Below are 20,335 nucleotides of genomic sequence, written 5' to 3'. Positions count from 1 at the left end.
GGCGCGCTGCGGCAGTGGGCGGGGCCTGGCGCCTTAAGGGGGCAGGGGCAGAGGCAGGCCGGGCTGCGGGGCGAGAGGCGGCGCCGGGAGGGCCCCGCGGCCGTGGGCCGGACGGAGCGCAGCGCTGAGCCGCAACCGTGGTGCGTGCGACGCGGCCGGCCGGGCCCGGAAGGAGCCGTGCGGGGGCGGGGCGCAGCCGCGGGGTTGCGTGTCGGTGCCGGCGGAGCGGAGCGCCCGCACCTCAGGCTCGGTGGCGGCGGCGGGTGAGCGTGAGGGGTGGGGACCGCGGCCTCGCCCTCGGTGGCCGGCGGAGGGGCCGGGCGAGCGCTGCAGGGCGCCGGACCGCCCTCGTATCCTGCCGGGAGCGGCCTCCGGGCCGCGGGTGGGCCTGGCCGGGGGTCCCTGCGCGCCCGGGGAGCTCGCGGCCTGCGTGGGGGGGGGGGGGGGCGGGCGGCGCTCTAGCCCCGCGGCGGGCGCTCCCTGCCGTTCCCGCTTCTCCTCGCTCGGGCCTCCGGGGCCGGGGGCACCGGCCCGTGCGCCGCCGCCCGGTCCGTGAGCCTTTCGCGGGTGTCCGGCGGTGCCTTTGTATCCCGGGCCGTGCCTCAGCGGGGGGTCGGTAGTGTGAGTGCTGCCCCGTGCTCTGCAGCTGTCTGTCACCTTGTACCGCTCTGTCAAGGCTTATTCTAAGTATTATTATTTCTTCAGAAATTGCGGCTTTTAAGATCCTTTTTTATAAGTAAGTAAACTGCTGCAGTAGGCCCTGCGTGGAGAGTGTGCTCCGACAGCTGGTTTTTGCGAGCCAGGCTGCAGCCCAACCGCTGCATCGGGCGCCCTTGGGAACTCGCGCGTGCGGCCGTGCCGTCTTCGCAGGTGAACTGTTTGCTGCTTCAGAGGTGCTTAAGATCTTTGCTAAACTGAGGTAGGCTGGCTCAGGGTAAAAGCTGCGATATAACTAAATTTGAGTCATCTGCCGTACAACATGTAATCTTTCTGGTTTTCAACCCAATTAGTAATAGACCAGTATGATGATTACTCTTTCTGAAATCTCAGAGGTGACTTGTTATCAAAAAAACTGATTAAAATACCCAAAGAAAATCTGTGCCATTACCTCATTTTCAAACTCTGTCCCTTTCCTCAACTTTTAAAATACTACATCAAAGTGCAGTTTCTTATCATTGAATAAACTACTGTAGAAAGCACAGATCAGTTTATTTACTGAGTTTCTTAAGGATTGATTTTTGTTGTCTGTGGTAACATTTTACAATGTTAAAATGATCATATGTGAGATCATAACTTTAAGTGATCGTGTTTAGATCCTACTTGAAAGACCTGCAACAGCAGACCTTAAGCTCTCGCTTGCAAGTTGTTTTCAGGCTGGCTGGGGTGCGGGGTTGGTGCAGGTAGGCTGGACAGAGGTTTCTTCCCTAGCTCTCGCTGACAGTACCCACCCAGGCGCAGCACAGTGTGTTTCCAGTTACTGCAAGAGCTGTTCAGCCTGGGTGTCGCTGGTTTCTGTTTCCTAATTATTCCATAAAGAGATTTAAAATTGACTTTAAAAGCCTGGTATCCTCTCTTATCTAAAGTTTCACAGGCTTTGGAAGTGTTATTCTAACTGGTTCAGAAGTGAAATGGTGAATTTTTAGCTAGAAAAATGCAGGTCGAGAGTAGGGGGAAAAATTTCCTGTTTTTCAGAATATAAAAGAAATAAGGGTGAGCGAATTTGTTTGCTAGTCCGTGCTGTCAGCGACGTTCCCTCCAGGAGGCTGGCTCAAGACGTTACCAAAGCCAAGCCACTGGGTGGGAATTCCGCATCCCCATGGTCAGAAGTGGTCTCCAGGAGGCAAACTTATCTCCTTGGTCTATAGAGCGGCTTACGGGGCTCCGCGGGAGTTACCGAATGATACTTTGCTGATGAAATAACGTTAGCCAGGCTTGTTGGAGACATTTTGAAGTGATAGCCGTCTGTTGTTGATGTGATGCTAGAAAAATAACTTTCATGTTTTTGTTAAGGAGGCACGAGTAAGCTGGTGATGTCTTTAAAAATAGTTGGTATCAAAAGATTGTCTTGTGTCCAGTACAATTTTTCATTAAAAGCTTACATCTGCTTGCAACTGATTATTTTCAAGGGAACCCTTAAAATAACCTTAAAATAGTATTTTTGTCTTCCTCATGGCTTGTGAACAGTCACTGCCAGAGTTTTCATTGTTCTGCTTTTATGGTATTTTTAAGATGGGCCTGAGAGTGAGTCTGTGTGTATCGAACAGCCTCGGCTCTCCCCTTAGCTCGGTGTAGCTCTGTGGCTTGGACGTCTCAGCAGCGTAACAACTCTTGATACCACTATGGCTTTTTAATGCTTTGATTTGATACTATTGTGAATTATGTAGTTACTTTTCCTGTGTGGTAAGAGTAGATTTGATATCTCTATTCAAATATTACCAGTGTGCCTTTACAATTAGCTGTCCATTTTTTTCCCATTTTGAAAGTATTTTCCTTTAAGCGCTGCCAGCTGATACAGAGGCTGTTCTGGGTGTATTTGGATAGCTCTGTTTCTAACACCGCTTTTCTTGTGGCGATGGAAATTTAACCTGTATTAATGCCTCTTTGGCTGTGTTTGCAGAGGAATCCTGTTCTCACTTTAGTCATTTGAATCTTGCCCCAAAAGTCTTTTCTGTAATGCATAAAGATTTTTTTTGTTTGTTTTATCCATAAGTTTAATAGATGGAAAAGGTTAATACAACTAAATGCTGTGAAGTTATTCTCACCTCAGTAATCTGAGCACTTCTCTTACATCACGCTGTTTGCCCTGATTTGCAGGTTATTTGAGTCGACCGTTTTTCTAAGCCCCATAGAGGCTTTTCTCGATTGGTATTTTGCTCAAGCAATAAATAAATCTGCTGACGTGTATGTTCTGCCATGTTTGCTTATTCTTGACCTTTGCTTTTTAGCCATGCAAGGGACAGTTTCAGTCGTGACGTGTAACTGGGTGTTTATGCATTGACAAGCGTATTTGATTGGTATTCTTGAAATTTGTGCCTGTTGCAGCTGATCAGCTGTTCAGAGTAACGTAGGACCTGGGTAAGGGTTTCAGGGTTAGTCATAGAGAAACCAAGGACTCCTAGTGCTTTGTCATCTTCAACCAGGGAGGCAGATACGGGCTGAAAAGATTTTGTTCCAGTGCAAGGAAATGTAATTAGAATATTCTTTCCTCCTCTTTCCATATTATCTTTCTGTGATATACCTGTTGTTGTGTAGTGGAGAAACTCTGTTTGTTGCCATGAGTGTAACTGCTACGACAGATGCCTGGATTGTGATCTGGTTCTGACCTGTGTTTCGACTACTGCGTCCTGTGCTCCAGGGTCAGAGCTGCCCTAAAGTCACCTTGTGACCCCACAGGGTACCGCTGCAGCGTCAAAATGAGTGCAGCAAGACAGCCTGCAGCAGCGTGGATGCCTCTGCCAGCTGCGCTTAGCAGGGCAGAACAGTTTCTCGAGGAGAGTCGGACTCCAGCAACCCTTGACGTTAGCAGGGGTTATGTGCTCCGGTAGGAATTAGCTGGCTAAATGCTTCTAAGGATGTTGCCCTTTAGACTTTCAAGAGGTTTTCATGCTAGGTACTGATTCACTGTGTCAAACTGGTGCTTTCAGTGCGATTATCCACACTTTAGATAATGAGGAAATTAAGATGAAAGCTAAGAAATTAATTACTCGTGGCTGTGTAGAACCTAGCGATGGTTTTGTTCTTGCACCCCAAAGCATAGCTTTGACAGTAGCGGAGGATCCTGCTCTGTGCTTCCTGTCCTCCTGGGCACTCAAGGTGTGCCAAGGCTCCCCGACACCTCCGCCGTGGCCGCTTGTTTGGAAGCAGCCCTGCCTTTGGTGGCAGAGGGTTTTTTTTCTGGGGCAGGAACAACTGAATTCGTCAGTCTGTGTAATCCATCCTGGCCACTTGCTTCTTTCCCAGGGACGAGCATAGCAGCCTTATATATTTTTGTTAACCATACCACAAAGAAGGGGTTTTTGTGGAGTAGCAGAGCTTCATCCTGGTAGCGAGGGGTGTCCTGCGTGTGATGGTTGGCTGAAGTTGGCTGACGGTTGTATGGCACAACCAGAGTTTTGGTTATAGTCATCCTGGCTGCTCTCAGCTCGACCTTCTGTTCTTGAATCTAAGCTGAAGGAATTTGGTGGGAAACATGGTGTTCAAGAGTCCTTTTTTAAACATAAGCTTTGAATTTAAGGTGTAAATTGTGGCAGTCTGTGCCGGACAGTACAGGAGGTCACGGTCTTTGAATGGCAATTCCAGTGTTTTGTGCTAAGTACTTGTTTCCCATTACAAGCCAAACAGTTTCTGTGCAGACAATATCAAACTTCTGGATTCGACTTCACTGAACTTACTCACCTCTTATCGCCTCTGCTTCAAACCCCAGCAGCTCCCAAGGGCGGCTGGAGCACTGACTCCGTACTGACATCCCTCTATTGCCCTCTCCAAAGTGCCACTTTTTCCCAGTCAAAAAGTTTATGTGAAGATCCCATTTGAAATCTTCAGTGGAATATCATACACCTCCACCAAACCGTACTTAAGATAAAATTATTTTTACTTCTTGCAAAGACTTCTGTCCACGTAGCATTTTCCAAGGGGAGGAAAAGATCTTTGCTGTTGAATCACAACGTCTGGATTGTGTTTTCCATTTCTACACTAATTTTTTAATGTGTTGTGCAGTCACTTAATTGGTCCATAATACAGTGTACTAAAAACTAAATTGTTTTTTATTTTTCATCCAGGACTTTGAATTACTCTTGTTACCTATAAATATCTTACCATGTTTAATATGTTGTTCTGACAGGTATTAAATGCATTATATTTTCTGTTTATTTCAGACTATAAGATTCAGATATGGCCTTCATATTTGATTGGATTTACAGTGGTTTCAGTAGCGTATTACAGTTTTTAGGTAAGTTTTTATTGTTTGGGGTTTTTCCTTTCTGGTATTCTTGTATAAAATGTCTGTTCATGTCTGTTATCTTCAAACATAGCTGCTGGTTAAATAATATTTGTTTTGGTGTATATTCAGTAACACTCAAACAAAAGTTTCACTTATCAATACTGAGTATTTCCAGAGCACACTCTCCACTCAATCTTACATTAATCCTTTAAGCTCTTGAAAAAATTACAATTTCTTTCATGAGCATAATAGGTTTGATCTTTCTAATAATACTACATTTAAGCTGGTGTAATTCAGTTGACTTTTATGGAGTTTCTCCTGATTTTTCTCTGCTGTAAAGAACTGAACTCAGTTATTTTAGTTCAGTTCTTTTGCACATGAGGATATCGCTTGAGAATCCAAATATGAGGGACTGTCTACAAAAAAACAGTGCTGGATATTGAAGCCCTTGCTCATGTTCAGCAGCGTGTTATTCTGTGACTGGTGTCACTGAAATCAGTGTGAAACTTCACTGGCATCTGCTGAAGAGCCTCAGGAAAGTATTCCCTGGCCAAAAGAGTCTGTGATCCGTATCAATCCAAGATGAAATATTAGCTTGTGCAAAACAGGAGGGGGGGAAAAAAAAAACAACCAGGAGGAAAAGGAATGGTAGGATACTAAAAAAAGGAACAGAAGTTGCAGATCACATAGGTAAAAGGCACAATTTACAAGTTCGAAGGATTTTATTAAAGCGGGTAAAAAGCATTTGAGATTAAGGAATCATGGCAAGCTGGGCCACCTGCCTTTTATCAGTTGAAAGTTTAAACTTTCTCGCTGAATTTTAGACCCTTGACCTCCTATTGAAATATTAGCCAGTGAAATTTTAACCAAGTTGACCAATCTTTCTTATCTCCTCTTACTTAGCCGAGCAGTGATTACTGCACGCCAGCCCGCTTTTCCATTCCTGCGCATGCAAAGTCTAATTCTGGTGAAAGATACTGGGGCTTGAAGTAGGAAGGAGAATTACGTTCAATATGTCCCTCTTATTCTAGAAGAAACACTTTCTCTTTTCCTTCCCATTTACGTTTACAGTTGAAGAAGGCTGATTATAACATTTGGGAAACTCCCCACAGTTCCCTGTGCTGTCCTGTCAGCAGGCTGATAAGATCACTTTATGAAGTGCATCTTCGCACACATATACTTTTAGAATGCACAAAGAATCTTCTTTTATTTGTATATTTTTTTATATATATATATTTACATATATATAAACTCTGGTCTTGGTGTAGCTAATAGCTGAAGTATTGCTGCTTGTTTGTCTTGCGTTTCTATGAAAGACGCTTGGAAAGCATGAAATGTTTCAGAGAAAGCAGCGGCATCTGATTTGGGAGCAAAGGCTCCTGGATGTCCAGGCTGAAAGTGGCAAAAATATTTTTTTAGTGGGGTTTTGTTTAGCTGTGTGAACTGGAGTTTCTCCTGTGACATAAGTTAATATATGAAAATGTTTGTCCACTCCTCCTTTCTCTGTAAACGTTAATACTTTCTCCTCCACTTTGTAGTTTAATAGTTCATATATATTTGGGCATGTGAGAAGGTGAGTTTGGGAAGCGAGTTGTTGTGTTTGAAAGAACGGTGAAGGCATGCTACAATACCTGTAGCAATGAAGTTCATTAGTGAAATAAGCTGAGGAATATGAAAGAATATTCATTCCTGCAAGTTGCAAAACATGTCATGCTGGAATGCGATCCCAGAGATTAGCTTAAAGTCGGGGGGAGAGGTGAGCAAACACCAGCAGTGTAAAGGTCGCCCAGGCAGAGGCACGTATGCCCCTGTAGTGCTGCGGCATCAACGGGGCTGTCCGAGCAGCCAGCTGTGCAACCGCATCGCTTAACCCACCAAATAAAACACGTATGAGGATAACATGTTAGATAAGAAGAAAAAATGAGGGCTCCAGAAACTGATGTTACTGGCTCACTCTGCTGCCCGCTGGCCTCCTCCTGCAGAGAGCGCCAGGGCAGCTGTCGGTGCGCTCTGTGGATGGCTACCAGAGCTTGCCGGTGGCCCCGAGGCACAGCGCGGGATGTTGGTGCGTAGTTTGCAGATCCGGGAGGGCTGGTTGTGCTTGCAGGAGAATGTGCAGCTAAGTGTAGGGACTGCAGCGATGGGACGGTTGAGCTTTAACAGTGAAACCCAATTGTGTACTTCACAAAACGTTTCTGTATCATCGCAGCGGTGGTAAAATAAACTGTTCTTCAGCGTATTGCAAAGTACCACAGTACTATGACATTGTATAGTAAAAGATCCTGGTGACTTAAAAACCCCCACATTACAATATTTGGCTGGATTTTGCAGTTCTTTTGCAGAAAGAAGAGAGAATTCTGTTAGGAACGTAGCCCAGTTTTGCTTTTAAAGAAATGTCATTTCGGCACATACGTATAATCTTTTTTTCCCCCCACCCTCTGTTGTAAGTGTTCTGCTCTCTTCAGCACTCGTGAAGGCTGTGGGGTCAGTAGTGGCTCCTAAGGAGACGTGCAGTGCGTAGTATCCAGCCACAGCTCTCTGAAGAGGGAGTAAGGGAAGATTTTCTTCTTAAAAAAGTCAAAGCTAAGAGACTGTTACTTCAGTAGTTTTTCAGTACAGAGTGTGATTTTTTTTTTTTTTTAATGAAAGTTGTCTTAAAAATGTTTTACTTTTGAATGTCAATCAGTTTGAAGCAGTGAAAAATAATCCTGGCATAGGATGTAATGTTGGCCAGTTTAAGAGAATCACTCCTTGATAACTTTGAACTTAAGAAAATAGAGTGTTTGTGTTTTGCACATCCTTCCTGTCCTTCACAGCAACTGTTGCATTTACAGGGGTTACAAGTAGAGGAAAAAAGGGGAAAAGGCATTTTTATAAAGATGACAATTGGTGAAAATAAAATTTCTTATTCCTGGTATGAAAGCATTATCACATGACAGCAAGTGTGTCAGAATATTCAGGGGATATCCGTAAAATTTAGCTGGGGGTATGGGTGAATGTTACTTTTTATCAAAATAATGTATAAACCAACATAAAAGAATTCATACATATACTAATTATGACTATTGACATGGAAATTAACTTCTCTGTAATATACCCATTGAGATCTGAACTTTTTTTGCCTCGAACAAGTTTTTTGTCATAATTGGAGGTAGCTGAACAAAACACCCTCTGTTCAGGTTCAGGATGGCCTGTATTTTAGAGCCCGCTGGCAGCACTGTACCCACATGCCCCCCTCTCCATCCCCTGTGAGCAAAACTGTCCTTTTGCTGGGGCAAAGTAAGCTACAGTAGCAAAATTCAGTCCTCTTTTGATGTGGTTTTCCTAAGGTAATGTAAATGCATTTACATGAGTGACACGTTTACATCAATTGTGTGCCTCTCCCCCACTAAGCATCCAGTAAGCTGCACGTGGTACACATGGTGCAGCGGGCACATGAGCAAGTGTGAATGTGGTTTGTACGAGCAGAACGCAGATAAAGGGCATTGATAAAGCGTGTGGCGGAGCTTGGCCGGCCTGTATTTTGTACTATGACTGTAACACTTTGCTCCTGGGAGCAAAATCATCTTTAGTGCTAGAAATTAACTCCTACCAATTTAACTTATTAATCAGTAGGTCCTTCTTTGTTCTAGGACTGTACAAGAAGTCGGGCAAACTAGTGTTTCTTGGACTGGACAATGCTGGAAAAACGACGCTGCTGCACATGCTCAAAGATGACAGACTGGGACAACACGTCCCCACGTTACACCCCAGTAAGTTAATATTGCTGGTTCCATAGCTAGAAAGTATTTAAAGTGTTGCAGGAAAAGCAGGATCTGATTATACGTCATGAGACCAGCAGTGTAACTGGGAAGAAACAAAGGAATTTCTGGGATTGCAATCTGTAGATAGTTCAAGTACTATTCAGAAAAATGTGTATAGGATAGTTCAGTGTGGTATCTTTAAAGTTAAGAGGTGAGTAACAATCAGAATGATGGAGCTGAGAGTCTAGATTACAGAAGCTGTGGGAAATTGGGGCTTGCAGTGTTTAGGACCAGCTTCTCTGTGCAGCTGGAAAATTGGCATTTCTGTACACTGTTTTGATTTTTTTGGCTCAGAGGTTGCTGTGTAATTGTTATCCTGGTAGCCTTGCAGGAGAAGAAGTTCAACACAGGTAAAAAATGTGGATTGGTGAATCCAGTAAGGAGGTGAGAAATTGGGAAAGGATGTGAAGAGGAGAAACCTTGAACAGTATTGTACATGAAATGCCATCTTTGTGGCAAACCAGATGCCAGAGCCAACTGTTGTTTGTGTAATGTGTAGGGATAAATAATGTATGAATATTCTCTGCTATTCTTAGCACTGTAGATACTTCACACGTGTTTTAACAACAAAATGCTATTAACCATTAAACAAATGTGGCATTGGTTTTGAGAGAAAATGTGTTGTCTGATTTGTTTCTTGAGTAACAAAATACTGAAAAGACCCAAGACGGAAAGTAAGATCTACAATCTAGAATGTTCTAATGCAATGCATAATCTTCACATTAAACATAATTCTGTGTATTTCTAGCTTCAGAAGAGCTGACAATTGCTGGCATGACTTTCACTACCTTCGATCTGGGTGGACATGCTCAAGGTAAGAGAATACATTGACTCACTTCGCTGAATTGAGTTAGTTGTCTACAGTCCGTTTGTTTCGGATCAGAAATACAACCATGCTGCAGAGATTGACTTCCCAGGCGCTCTTTGACAGAATAAAAAACATTCACTGCTCTGTTGTCTGTCTCCACCATTTATTACAAATCCCATTTGTAATAAATACATACAATTTGGCAAGAGCTGCAGTAGAGCATAAATTTTTGATGGGTATCTGTATTTTGAAGAGAATTCTGTGCTTTGAATCGCTTATATTTACCTTTAAGCTTTATGCTTCAAATTTAACTTTGTTGACATAATTCTTGGGGAAACACAAAAAGTTTCAGTACATCAGTGTGCATGTGGGATAGATAGAGTGGTGATAACAGTAAAGGGAATGATACTTCTGCTCCGTTATTTCAAGTTTTGTAAAACATTAAGTTGCATCCTGAAGACTGGCAACATAAGCTAAGACTTCAGAAAAACCCTGTTGCTTCTTAATTACTGATGTGCATTGCTCTGAATTCTGGGATAATTTCCTTTTGTTTTTAATTCACATCTTCCCTGTAGCTCGCAGAGTGTGGAAAAACTATCTGCCTGCAATTAATGGCATTGTGTTCTTGGTGGACTGTGCAGATCATGAAAGATTGCTTGAATCAAAAGAAGAACTTGATGTAAGTTTAAATAAGTTTTTGAAAGTTTTAACTTTAACTTCTAAGAAATAAGCTCAAATTCCCAGTATCCAACAGAGCTCTGCTACCACCTGGACACGAGTAGTAGTGATTTGACCTTCTATGTTCTAAATTAATCTCTCCTCCTTTCTCCTTTTCTTTGTAGTCACTAATGACAGATGAAACTATTCCTAATGTGCCTATCCTAATTCTTGGTAACAAGATTGACAGACCTGAAGCTATTAGTGAAGAGAGGTTACGAGAGATGTTCGGTCTGTATGGCCAGACAACAGGAAAGGTAATGCTCTGGGGTTTTTTGGGGTCTTTGTTTGTGTGGTGGTTTTTTTTTTTGCTGGCTTTGTCTTTTTTTGTTAGGGAGTTTGTTTGCCTTATTTATGTGTTGACTCCAGTTCATTCCAGCTACACAAAATAAATGGTTTTTAAAGTACTTAGTACATAATAACTGTATATGGAATGAATGAATTGTGGAGTCTCTCTTTTTGTGAGTGTTAGATGCACCTCTACTACAACTTTTTTACATCGTATTTAATGCCACATTTTTTCAGAGAAAACTTAATTGTACTTAAGATAATTTTTAGTACTTCAACTTTCCTATGCAGTACTTTAAAAGGATGAGCAAGTTTTCAGAGGCTATAGTTCTAGTGAGAACGATAAGAGAAAACTGGATAGTCTTTCAGTAAGTGACTTTTCTCATTTAAAGTGCAGACTTAGTACAATTTGTTACTCAACATGTTTACCTAAAGCTTAGAAATAGGTTTACACCATTATAGAAGTCCGAGTTTGTAGGTTGTGAGGGAAAAAAAACGTTCCTATTGGCATCGGTAGCAGCAAGGCAGACTGATATTCTGGATCTTTGTGATACTGCAACTCTTCTTAATTTAAAGCAAATGCAGTGTACTACTTGTAGGAGATATTTGGATACAGGGCATTAGAAACAAGTTGCTCTGTTGTCCTTTGCCCTTGGAAAGACACCTCTCTGCAGCAGACAAAGCCGTTCCAGTGTGGCTTCCGTCCCAGCTCCTGTTAGGTGACCAACAGCGTGGCTCCGCTGAGGAGGGTGCCTGATCTTGTAATTCCTCTTTTCCTCTAAGAGTATTTACTCTTAGATGCTTCCCTTGAAGTTCAGTGCCAGTCAGAGTTTAGGTTGAGCAGGAACAAATCTTTACCTCCTTGTTTTCCACGTGAAAGAGAATTGCACAGGTTAGTTTTAGAATAGGTGTAACGGGCTATAAACAGTTACTACTGACTTTTATTATTTTTTTTTTGTATCTTGCCCTGGTTTTTACAGCACTGCACATAGTCTATGAAGTATGAATACCGTTGTGAATCTCCAGTTGAGCAACAGCTTTATCGTGCTGTGCTGATCTTGGCAAGCAAGCAACTTGCAATCTTGCTATGGTCAGTCCTACAACTGGTAGCAAACCTTCTTTTTAATCTGGTTGGAAAGCTATTAGAAGCAGAGCAGGGAACTGTGACTGAAAACTGAGTATAAGCTCTCGAATTCTCTGTGCACGTGCTTGCTGTTGCACTCTGGTTTCATGTACTTCACCTTCTCCAAATGTGGATGCACATGAAAACATGCTCAGTGTATTCTCAAGTGACCCTAATCTTAGTAACATGTACGAGTTTTAGATTAATTTATTTTCTAAAATTCCAGTATCCAACACAAGTTAAATAATGGCATTCCATATAAACAAATGTCCATGTAAAGTAGCTGTCGTCTTACAACGGTACTGTAACTTGGAACACTTCTGTCTCTCTGCAGGGCAGTATACCATTGAAAGAATTGAACGCAAGGCCGCTAGAAGTGTTTATGTGCAGCGTGCTAAAGAGACAAGGCTACGGAGAAGGCTTCCGTTGGATGGCACAGTACATTGATTAATGCCAAAATCGCATCAGTACATTCTGTCCCATGTCTGACTATTAAGTCTGCTCCTTATTTGATCACTCAGTGTACGTAACTTGAATTCATTTGACTGTTTAGTTATAAAAATATACATTTTTAGCTAATTATATCACGTATGCTAAATTGTAAGTGTGAGGATTGAAAATTATTTCAAGCAAGTTTGTAAGTTTACCACAACCTGTGAGCTTTCTAATCCCATGCAACATTCTTTTGCAGCTTTTAATTTAACAAGCCTCTGGCACCATTTTTGGTCAGAGCAACTTTCCAGTACAGTATGTTTGAATGCACTTTTTAACAGCTAAAAACTACGAACATGTGAAAAATATTTAATGCTTATGTTAAATTTTTTTATGTACTTTTTTGAAACTGGTTTTATAACTTTAGAGTATATAACCATCTTTCAAGGAATAATAAATAATTAGCTGATGGATAATTGCATGATGCCTTACGGTTTTCAATAATATACTTTCTTATGCAACGTCATGCAATAAATTTAAATCCGGTTTTTGGCAACTTCAACGGAAAATGTTTCATTTTAATGTGTCTTAACTAGTGAGGCTGCCTGATGATCTGAATATGTGGGATATTTTCCTGAAACACAGAAGGCCACAAAGTAGTTTCATTGTATGTTAGAGTAAGGTGTTTTTTTCAGACTAACAAATTGCATTTATTTTGGGATTTTGCATTAGTAAAAGAAAAATCTAATCCAATGCCCTTGTAACCACCACCTTTAAAAAGTACAAATAATGTAAATCAGCTGTGCCAATGTAGATCCTGAACTAATGTCAAAAGTGGTCTTACTCTACCAGTCTCCTGAATTAAACCCTGGAAGTGACACAAGAAATACAGGTTTTTTCTGAAGAAATTTAGAATACCATTGCACTAAATATTCTGTTCCTAATTTAATTAGATTTGGGGTCTTCCATGCCAGGGGAAAAAAAAAACGTTGCCATTGCTGCTTGTGAAAATTCATCAGCCCACACCCAGTCGGCCAATTTTATTTTTGGTGTTTTGAACTGGGACAAGAAGGATTGTTTTCTGTGGCTTTGCCCTGAAACCTAGCCAGTGTGGCAGCTGCTGGCTGCCCAGTTGGCTTATTTCTGGAGTAAAACTTGGTTATCTGCAGTCCTTGTTTCCAGACTTCTGACTGGTTTTCCACATCTTTGAGTGCATTCGTTCCCTGAGGAGAAAGCAGGTTATTTTTGAAGAAGGGGTGTTGAAGCACATGTGTCTGTCAGTGTCTTGTTGACGCTGGCTGACACTGCCATGGAGCTGTGGTTGGTGTTTCTGTGTGCTGGGCATGTTTTACTCCAATCTGTCGAACACGGGTAGGGTTTCAGCCCTGGAGTCACCATTTCATCGTGATGGGTTTGAGTTTTGCTGTGTAGCTTGTTTCCCCCTTGTAAGAGTATGAACTGCTGCGAGTGTGTTTACTGAATCCCTTTTACTCACTATTGTAGGTCTTCCCCAAAATACTTTAGGCCTTATGTTTCCACTATCCATGGCAGCAAATGTATTTGTGACTGGTTTGGTTTCATAAATAACTTTCTTTCGACCTTCTGGGCTTGAATCTCAGATTTAAAGCCTATAGGCTCATAGTAAATAAATGAGACTTATTCCTTGCCCAGATCTGAACTTGTATAATTGAATATTGATGATTAGTTGCCCATGTCCTGAATAAGACGAATAACTCAGAACCTAACTAATGTAAATTGTAACTGAAGTTTGTTACTGCATAATCATATGCGAAGTGTTAAGCCTAGTTTGTGCATGGTGAAGTTCGAAGTGACGGTATGGATAGCTTTTCCAAATGACCAACATAAGAGAATTCTGCATTTAAACTAGTGCTCAGCTGTAGGGTACTGTCTCTGTTGCATAAATCAAAACTGGAGGTAAGAAATGGCCTCTCACCATCATGTGGACAATATGTGAGTCGTTACTACCTACAGCCGTTACGTAGGGGACATGCCTCTTTTTTTTTTCCTCTAGATTTTTCTGATGGTGGTTATAATGCAGAGAACAACAGCTAAATCAGTAGGTGGTGTAAATATTAAAAATACTGCTTGCAGTCACACTGGTGTTGATGTGGGAGACTTGGGACTGTGTTGCCTGTGCTTATGGAAATGAAGCTGGAGGTGGAGGTGTTCTGCTGCAGACCACTTCCTCAGGCTGAGCCATTACGTGGGCATTGAGAGGTCCTCTTCACCTGCTCTTCCAACCAACTGTGAATAACTTTAGCAGTAAGGAAAGGGGATGATAGTATTAAGAATTAAAAAAGAAGGGAGGTGATACTGCTTTAAAAGCGTGTGTTAAGAGTAATTCTTAGTATCATGGAAATACTCAGATTTCCTACTGTAGGATGCTAGTTTAAATGTGGTTGTCATAAGGGCATGAAGAAACCTGGACCTTGTGTTTATCCACCTGGGTATTGTAATGGTTCCTGTTGTGGGAATAGCTGATCAACACTCAGTTAAATACACAAATAATCTTGCTCTGTTTCATTTCAGTCAGCAGAGGAAGTATCTTTCTTCTGTAGTTTACATTCTATTGTGCATGTGAATGGGTGTTGTGTGTCTTTGTGTGAAGATTTCATTAATAGACAAATATACTGATGAGAGTTTTTCTGGTGGTTTTCATTTCCACCCCCTCCACATCTCCCCAGTCATTTATTTCTGGAGGTTGCTTATTCCTATGATTGTGACCAGTCTTACTTAACTTTAAAAAAGCAGCATTCACATTTGGGTCTGACTTCTATGATTTTTTTTTTTCACTCTTGACTATGCAGATTTCAATTAAACATCACTTTAAAGAATGTGAAAAAGAAAACTCATTAATAAAGGTGTTATTTATGAAGTGTCTCGCTTTGGTTTTACATCGCAACAGTTCTTGAGGGGAAATGAATGCAGATTTCTAAGATACTAATAACTACTTCTGACAAAGTGGCCTGTATTTCACTGCAGTGACCCCATACGCTAGCATATATGGGTTGAATAAGATTTATTTTGCTTGGATTTAATTAAACTTGTGATTTAGTATGTATTGTGTAACTGAGAGGCATTGCTGTATTTCAGTCTTGGTTTAATAAATTTTTCAGCAACAATTACTGGCATTGGAGATGGGAAGGATCTTTGAGCTTTCTCATTTATCCTCTTGCCAGACCAAGATTATTTCATTAATATTTCTGTATTCAGTGTTCAGGTACTGTCTATGATGTGCCAAAGATGACCTATGGCATTCACTGGAATACAATACCTGCATGCATGTGAGCTTTATTGTATTTTAATAATTGGACTAGAATGTCAGATAGAACATTTGGCATCCATATATTTATAACTAAAGTCAGGTCAGAAAAATGATGGTGGGTGTCTCCAATCCCAGTGAATTCACAGGTCTGCTTGAAGTCAAACTGTGCTTCTCTTGTTTGTACTGTCAGTGTTTCGTTGTTGCCAACCAAAGTCCAATATTTCTGTTGACTACAACATGCTCCGATTTAGTGGAGGTAACATCATTGTTAGTTATGGACTTAGGAGTTATGTTAAAAACAGCCTAATCCACTGGCTGTCAGTGGGGACATGTAAATTGTTTGCACTTAGATAAACCACTTTTTGCACTAGTATCTCAGTGGGGAATTAAACGTTTTCTGTTTTGAAATGTGAGTGCTCTACATGTTTAAAAGCATAATTTATATAATAAATTGCAGAAGAAAAGTTAAAGGTGGAAGTGTTCTTAAACATGTTCTTAATGTGGTGTTTGTTATTATATTATCCCATCCCATGCTTGAAATTCAAGTATTGGGAATGGAAAATAAAATTCTGACTTGGAATTTGAAGAAAAGGAGTTTTAAAGAGGTAGTTCTTGTCAAATTATCAAAACCAGGAAAAAAGTGTGCTGACTTAGTACATGGTCTAGTAGTGAGTTCGGGTTTTTTCAGCTGGGTATAGTAATAATTCAGTCTCTTCTTTGCTAGGGTTTCTGTGCATGTGTGCGTGGAAGCAAATCCTCTCGGAAAACTCTTTGAGCATGGAAAAAATGACATTTCCTTTGTTGCAATTTTAAAATGAGATGGAAAGATCTGATCTTACCGGCAAATAATACTGTCTTAGAATCCAGCTGCCCTCTAGGATTTGCAGTGTTGGTGGGACTGTATTGAGTGGGGATTGCACTGGGTTTAGGTGCTTATCAAACGGGGTCCACTTAACCCTGTTTGACACAGCCCATGGGGAAAGTGTATTAACCTACTGTGATAGAGAACTGTCTTCCAATCCTAAGTATATGTTCTCCTTAGTTTACATTTTTCAAATTATTTACTACTTGACTGCTTTTGAACTAGAATTAGAAATTTGTTTCGTGGTGAGCAGTTATGGTAAAATAATGATTAAAAAAATGTATCCCTTGTTTTTTTTATGACCCCATTTCTTATGGCATGTGTCCCATCACAGGAAGAAATTTATAATAATATTGTAGACCTTTTGATGCCTTTCATTCCAGGATCTCGAAGCTTTCTACCAGCTAATGCTGCCTCAACATCCTTGCGAGGCAGAGGGGGTTTGTTATCCTCGTTTAACCTGTGAAGAAAGTGAGGTCTGGAGGGATTAGGTCATGCTTGGTCACTGCCTGAATAAGAACACTCCCACAGCCACCACCAGCAACGTCGAATGAAGCAATGCCTCCCTTAACCTGGGCACCATTTGTCAGCGTCCTAGAGAGAAGACAGAAGCCTTCATCACATCAGGCTACTGAAGATACTGCACAGACCATGTGTAAATTGATGGCATTTTGGGTCACCTCCTCTGGTATACCTGCGTTCATAGCAAAAAAGCTGCTCTAAGCCTGTACCATTCAGTGTCAACTGTCATAGTTGCACCCAACTATGACAATATTTAGTAGGTAAGTTAAAAGAACAGCACAAAAACTTGCAATGTGTAGAGTGGGTGCAAAGCTTGGATCTACTTGTAATTTCTGATTCTCCTTCCTAAATGTGCGATGTAAATAAACACTATCTGTGTAAAAGGAGAAGATTTAAAGACGTACTTTCAGTATTTGGGTCCAAATGCCTGCTTCTGGCACAGGCAAATAAGAATTTGTATTGTTTGGTTAGATTTTCCCCTGCAAAGGTGGTTTGATTAACTCCCAGGAGCAGCACTGGCTGGAGCAAACCCTTGGCAGGAGCGTGGGGCAGAGATGAGCTGTTGGAGACCTGATCCTAGCAATTAATGATACTTGAGTACCCAGACCCCGGAGTAGATCCAGCGGCTTTGTTGACAAGGGGTGTACTGTGACAAGCTGCTGGTCTGGGAAGGGATCGGACTGGCGCTTGCAGCAGTTTGTGCGGATGGGGAAGCTGAGCTAAGGAGGGGAACCTGATCTTACCCTGCCGAGAGGGTCTGAAGTGGTTCAGGTTTTGTAGCACACGGGGTTTCTGAGCAAAGGAAGCTGGTTTCAGTGAGAATGTGGCTCTTGAGAGGAAGGTCAGAATTTGTTTTAAGTTCGAGTTTGTTAAAATCTTTGTTAAAGGTTTGTTGAAACCTAAAAGCTTTGCTAGCGGCAGGAAATCGGGCAGTGAGCAGGCTGGAGGAGGGGGTCAGCACTGGGGACCACGGCGCAGGGTCTGTCGTGAGGATTACGTGAGCATCTCTAGGAAATACTTGACTAAGCTCCTGGCTGTGCAATGGGGGAAGGGAAAAATGAATTGGGTTGAAAAATGTCCTCTTGCCAGCAAGGTAAGAGGCAGAACAATTATGAACAGAGCTCCTAACGCTGCTCTGCCCCAGCTTGTTTGTGGGCTGACCCCAGGGCTGGTATTTGGAAACACTGCTGCTTGTGAAAGCAAAGGGGAGAGAGAAATTAGCTAGTGATAGGAGCTGTATTTCAATCAGTCTGTGCATGCTATGGTAATGCCAGCGTTTGTCAGGTTATTTTGAAATCCATCCAGTATCCTCCAATTAAGCTGGGTATTGCTAAGTCACTGAAAACTGCCAATTCTTGGCCGGCTGTTCCCCAAGGACAAAGCTGAGGTCACTTGTTTAACGCACTTGACTTCTGACCGGAGATAAGCACGAGCTGCAAAACTTAAAACCATATTTTAAGCTCTCTCAAGCCTGTTGGCACTCGGAGCTGGATTTTGAGTTCAGCGTAGACTATTGGTTCCAGCTCCAGTGTCTGAATGCTGGTTTCTGTCTGCTTTCTTAGAGCAGGATTTTCGTTTAGGTTCAAATAAATTGGAACTGTGAAAAGGAAGACTCCTGTATGTGCCACTTTAACTCTTCTATTCCTTGATATGTGTGTGTCTGTCTATATAATATATCTATAATATATAAATATATATGTATACATATATATACACACACGAGAGGTTTAAAATAAATCTGTTCAAAATATTGTTGCTGAGACGTATTAGCATGAAATTGCAGAGGACATTCAGTGAAAGTCTGCTCATAGTAGGTTTTAAAGGCTAAAAAAATCAGGAGTAGTCTGCAGTAGAGAAAATTAAAAGCTTTTGCTTTACTGGTGAATAAATAATTACAGGAGATACTGTGGGAGAAATTCAGATATGCAGCTACAGTAGGGAAAGCAGCTGGAGTCCTGGGCGCTGCCTGGAGAAACAGCATTTAGGCAGAACAGAAGGAGGCAGAGCTAATAATATAGTTTGCCTTTTTTTAGAGCTTGTGCTTTGTTGCTGGCATCTGAGACGCTTTTAGCATTGGGTGTTCCTACAAAATGAGATGTTTACTCGAGCGTTTCTTAGAAAACGTCCCATCCGCTTGCTCCGACTTGCTGCTCTCTGTTTGTGGCAGCTGGCTCTGAAGACTCCGATGAAAATCCCCAAAAGGTTATGTTGATTTGACATTTGTGCCTGAAAATTTGTCTCTAAAGAGAACTTCTTTTTGATTTATAGTCTTTTTTTTCCCTAAGTTCTCCTCTAGTCCTCCTATCTGCTATTACCACTTCTGTAATATCCTTTTCTTTCCTAATCTGTAATTTGAATTGCCTCCTAAGTTTGAAAAACACTATGACTTTTCTTTCCCAGGCTGTTTTGGGGAGAGCTTTTCATCAACAGTTTGATGTTTAAAATCCTGGGGAAGAAATTTGTAAGGGGGCCTTCTATCAAAGGAGAAATTCTGCTTGTGTTTTCAGAGCTGTTGTCAGGTAGAATGCAAGAAAGAATCAGTAAAAGATTTACCTATGTTATTTGCCGTTATTATTTTGGGAGAAACGAGGAAAACCAAAAAAGTTACAGTGGTTGGTTGAAGTTCACAGGGCTGCTGCAAGTCTGACTGCAGCAAAGAATGTGTAACAGATCCTCACGCATGTGACTGTGGGATGGAGTCTATTTATGTCTCCGTAAACATGAAATTATGAAATACATGCCATGGAGATGGTGCTGGTGAAGTCCTTGTCTGACCTGGTCAACTATCATTGGACTTGCACCTCTCTGGGAGCACAAAGTGCATTTGTACTCCAGACCATTATGCTGCTGGAAGATGTTTGTTGAAAGGGAAGTAGGTCAAGCAATAAAGCAAAGAAACCACCCAGCGTGTTACCAGGTAAGAGGGAAGGTGCTAATAATAATAAGTAATAGTATCTTACACACCTTGTGGACATAAGAGCTCTTCACAAAGACAGCATCTAGAAAAAAAATCAGCAACCCCCCTGTGTTTTCTTTTGTGCAGTTCAGATTTGAAATAAATTCTTCTTAAAACAGATGTGTGGCTGAGACTTGGATCCTTTCTGCAAAACTGGAAAAAAAAAAAGTATCTCAAGATTGCGAAAGAAGGAAAAAAAGATGTGGGAGAAATGGGTCATGTATACTTTGCTTTTGCAGTCATTAGGTGGTACCGACGGTGACCTGCACGGTGCAAGGCTGCGGTGGGGAAGGAGCCGGTCCTGCCCTGAGCCTTCTGCTGGAGCCTGCCCCGGCCGTGCCCTCCCCTGCTGCTGCTCCTCTCCAGGAGATGTGTCCCACCCGCACTCGCTGGGACCATCCCTGGCACCTCTGCTCTGCATCAGCTCCAGTGCCGAGCCTGCATCCCAGCTGCAAAGGTCAGCGATGTTCCCCACCCCAGAGGAATTAAGCATCTCAATGGAGGCCCCGAAGTCTGCCCGAGGGTAGCGTCTCCAGGTCCAGCACCCGTGTTGGGTGTAGCTCGCTGCTGTGCGGAGGCTCAGGCAGCCTCGTGGGACC

At 42.0% G+C, this 20,335-nt stretch overlaps 1 protein-coding gene across 7 annotated transcripts; it reads left to right on the top strand.

Annotated features, from left to right (window-relative positions):
* Positions 1–34: 34 nt before the first annotated feature.
* On the top strand, positions 35–20,175 carry SAR1B (secretion associated Ras related GTPase 1B). 7 transcript variants are annotated; one of them, XR_012676027.1, is made up of 9 exons: positions 35–140; positions 4,875–4,948; positions 8,572–8,691; positions 9,491–9,556; positions 10,126–10,229; positions 10,393–10,524; positions 12,013–12,200; positions 16,642–17,040; positions 19,983–20,175. XR_012676027.1 is itself a non-coding variant. In XM_075164593.1 (8 exons), exons 3-8 carry the CDS (start codon positions 4,891–4,893, stop codon positions 12,127–12,129), a joined length of 597 nt encoding a protein of 198 aa, XP_075020694.1. In that variant the 5' UTR covers positions 40–140; positions 4,424–4,665; positions 4,875–4,890; the 3' UTR covers positions 12,130–12,672. The 7 variants fall into 7 exon arrangements, 6 of the variants coding, with proteins under 6 accessions (XP_075020692.1, XP_075020694.1, XP_075020695.1 ...); XM_075164593.1 differs by lacking the exons at positions 16,642–17,040; positions 19,983–20,175 and adding an exon at positions 4,424–4,665 and having other exon boundaries at positions 40–140; positions 12,013–12,672; XM_075164594.1 differs by lacking the exons at positions 16,642–17,040; positions 19,983–20,175 and adding an exon at positions 4,427–4,665 and having other exon boundaries at positions 42–140; positions 12,013–12,672.
* The last annotated feature ends 160 nt before the right edge of the window (positions 20,176–20,335 follow it).

The sequence above is a fragment of the Calonectris borealis genome, chromosome 15, assembly GCF_964195595.1.
Source record: "Calonectris borealis chromosome 15, bCalBor7.hap1.2, whole genome shotgun sequence".
NCBI classification, from domain to species: Eukaryota; Metazoa; Chordata; class Aves; order Procellariiformes; family Procellariidae; genus Calonectris; species Calonectris borealis.
Note: the sequence above shows the minus strand (reverse complement) of the source record. Positions and strands in the feature narration are given on the sequence as shown.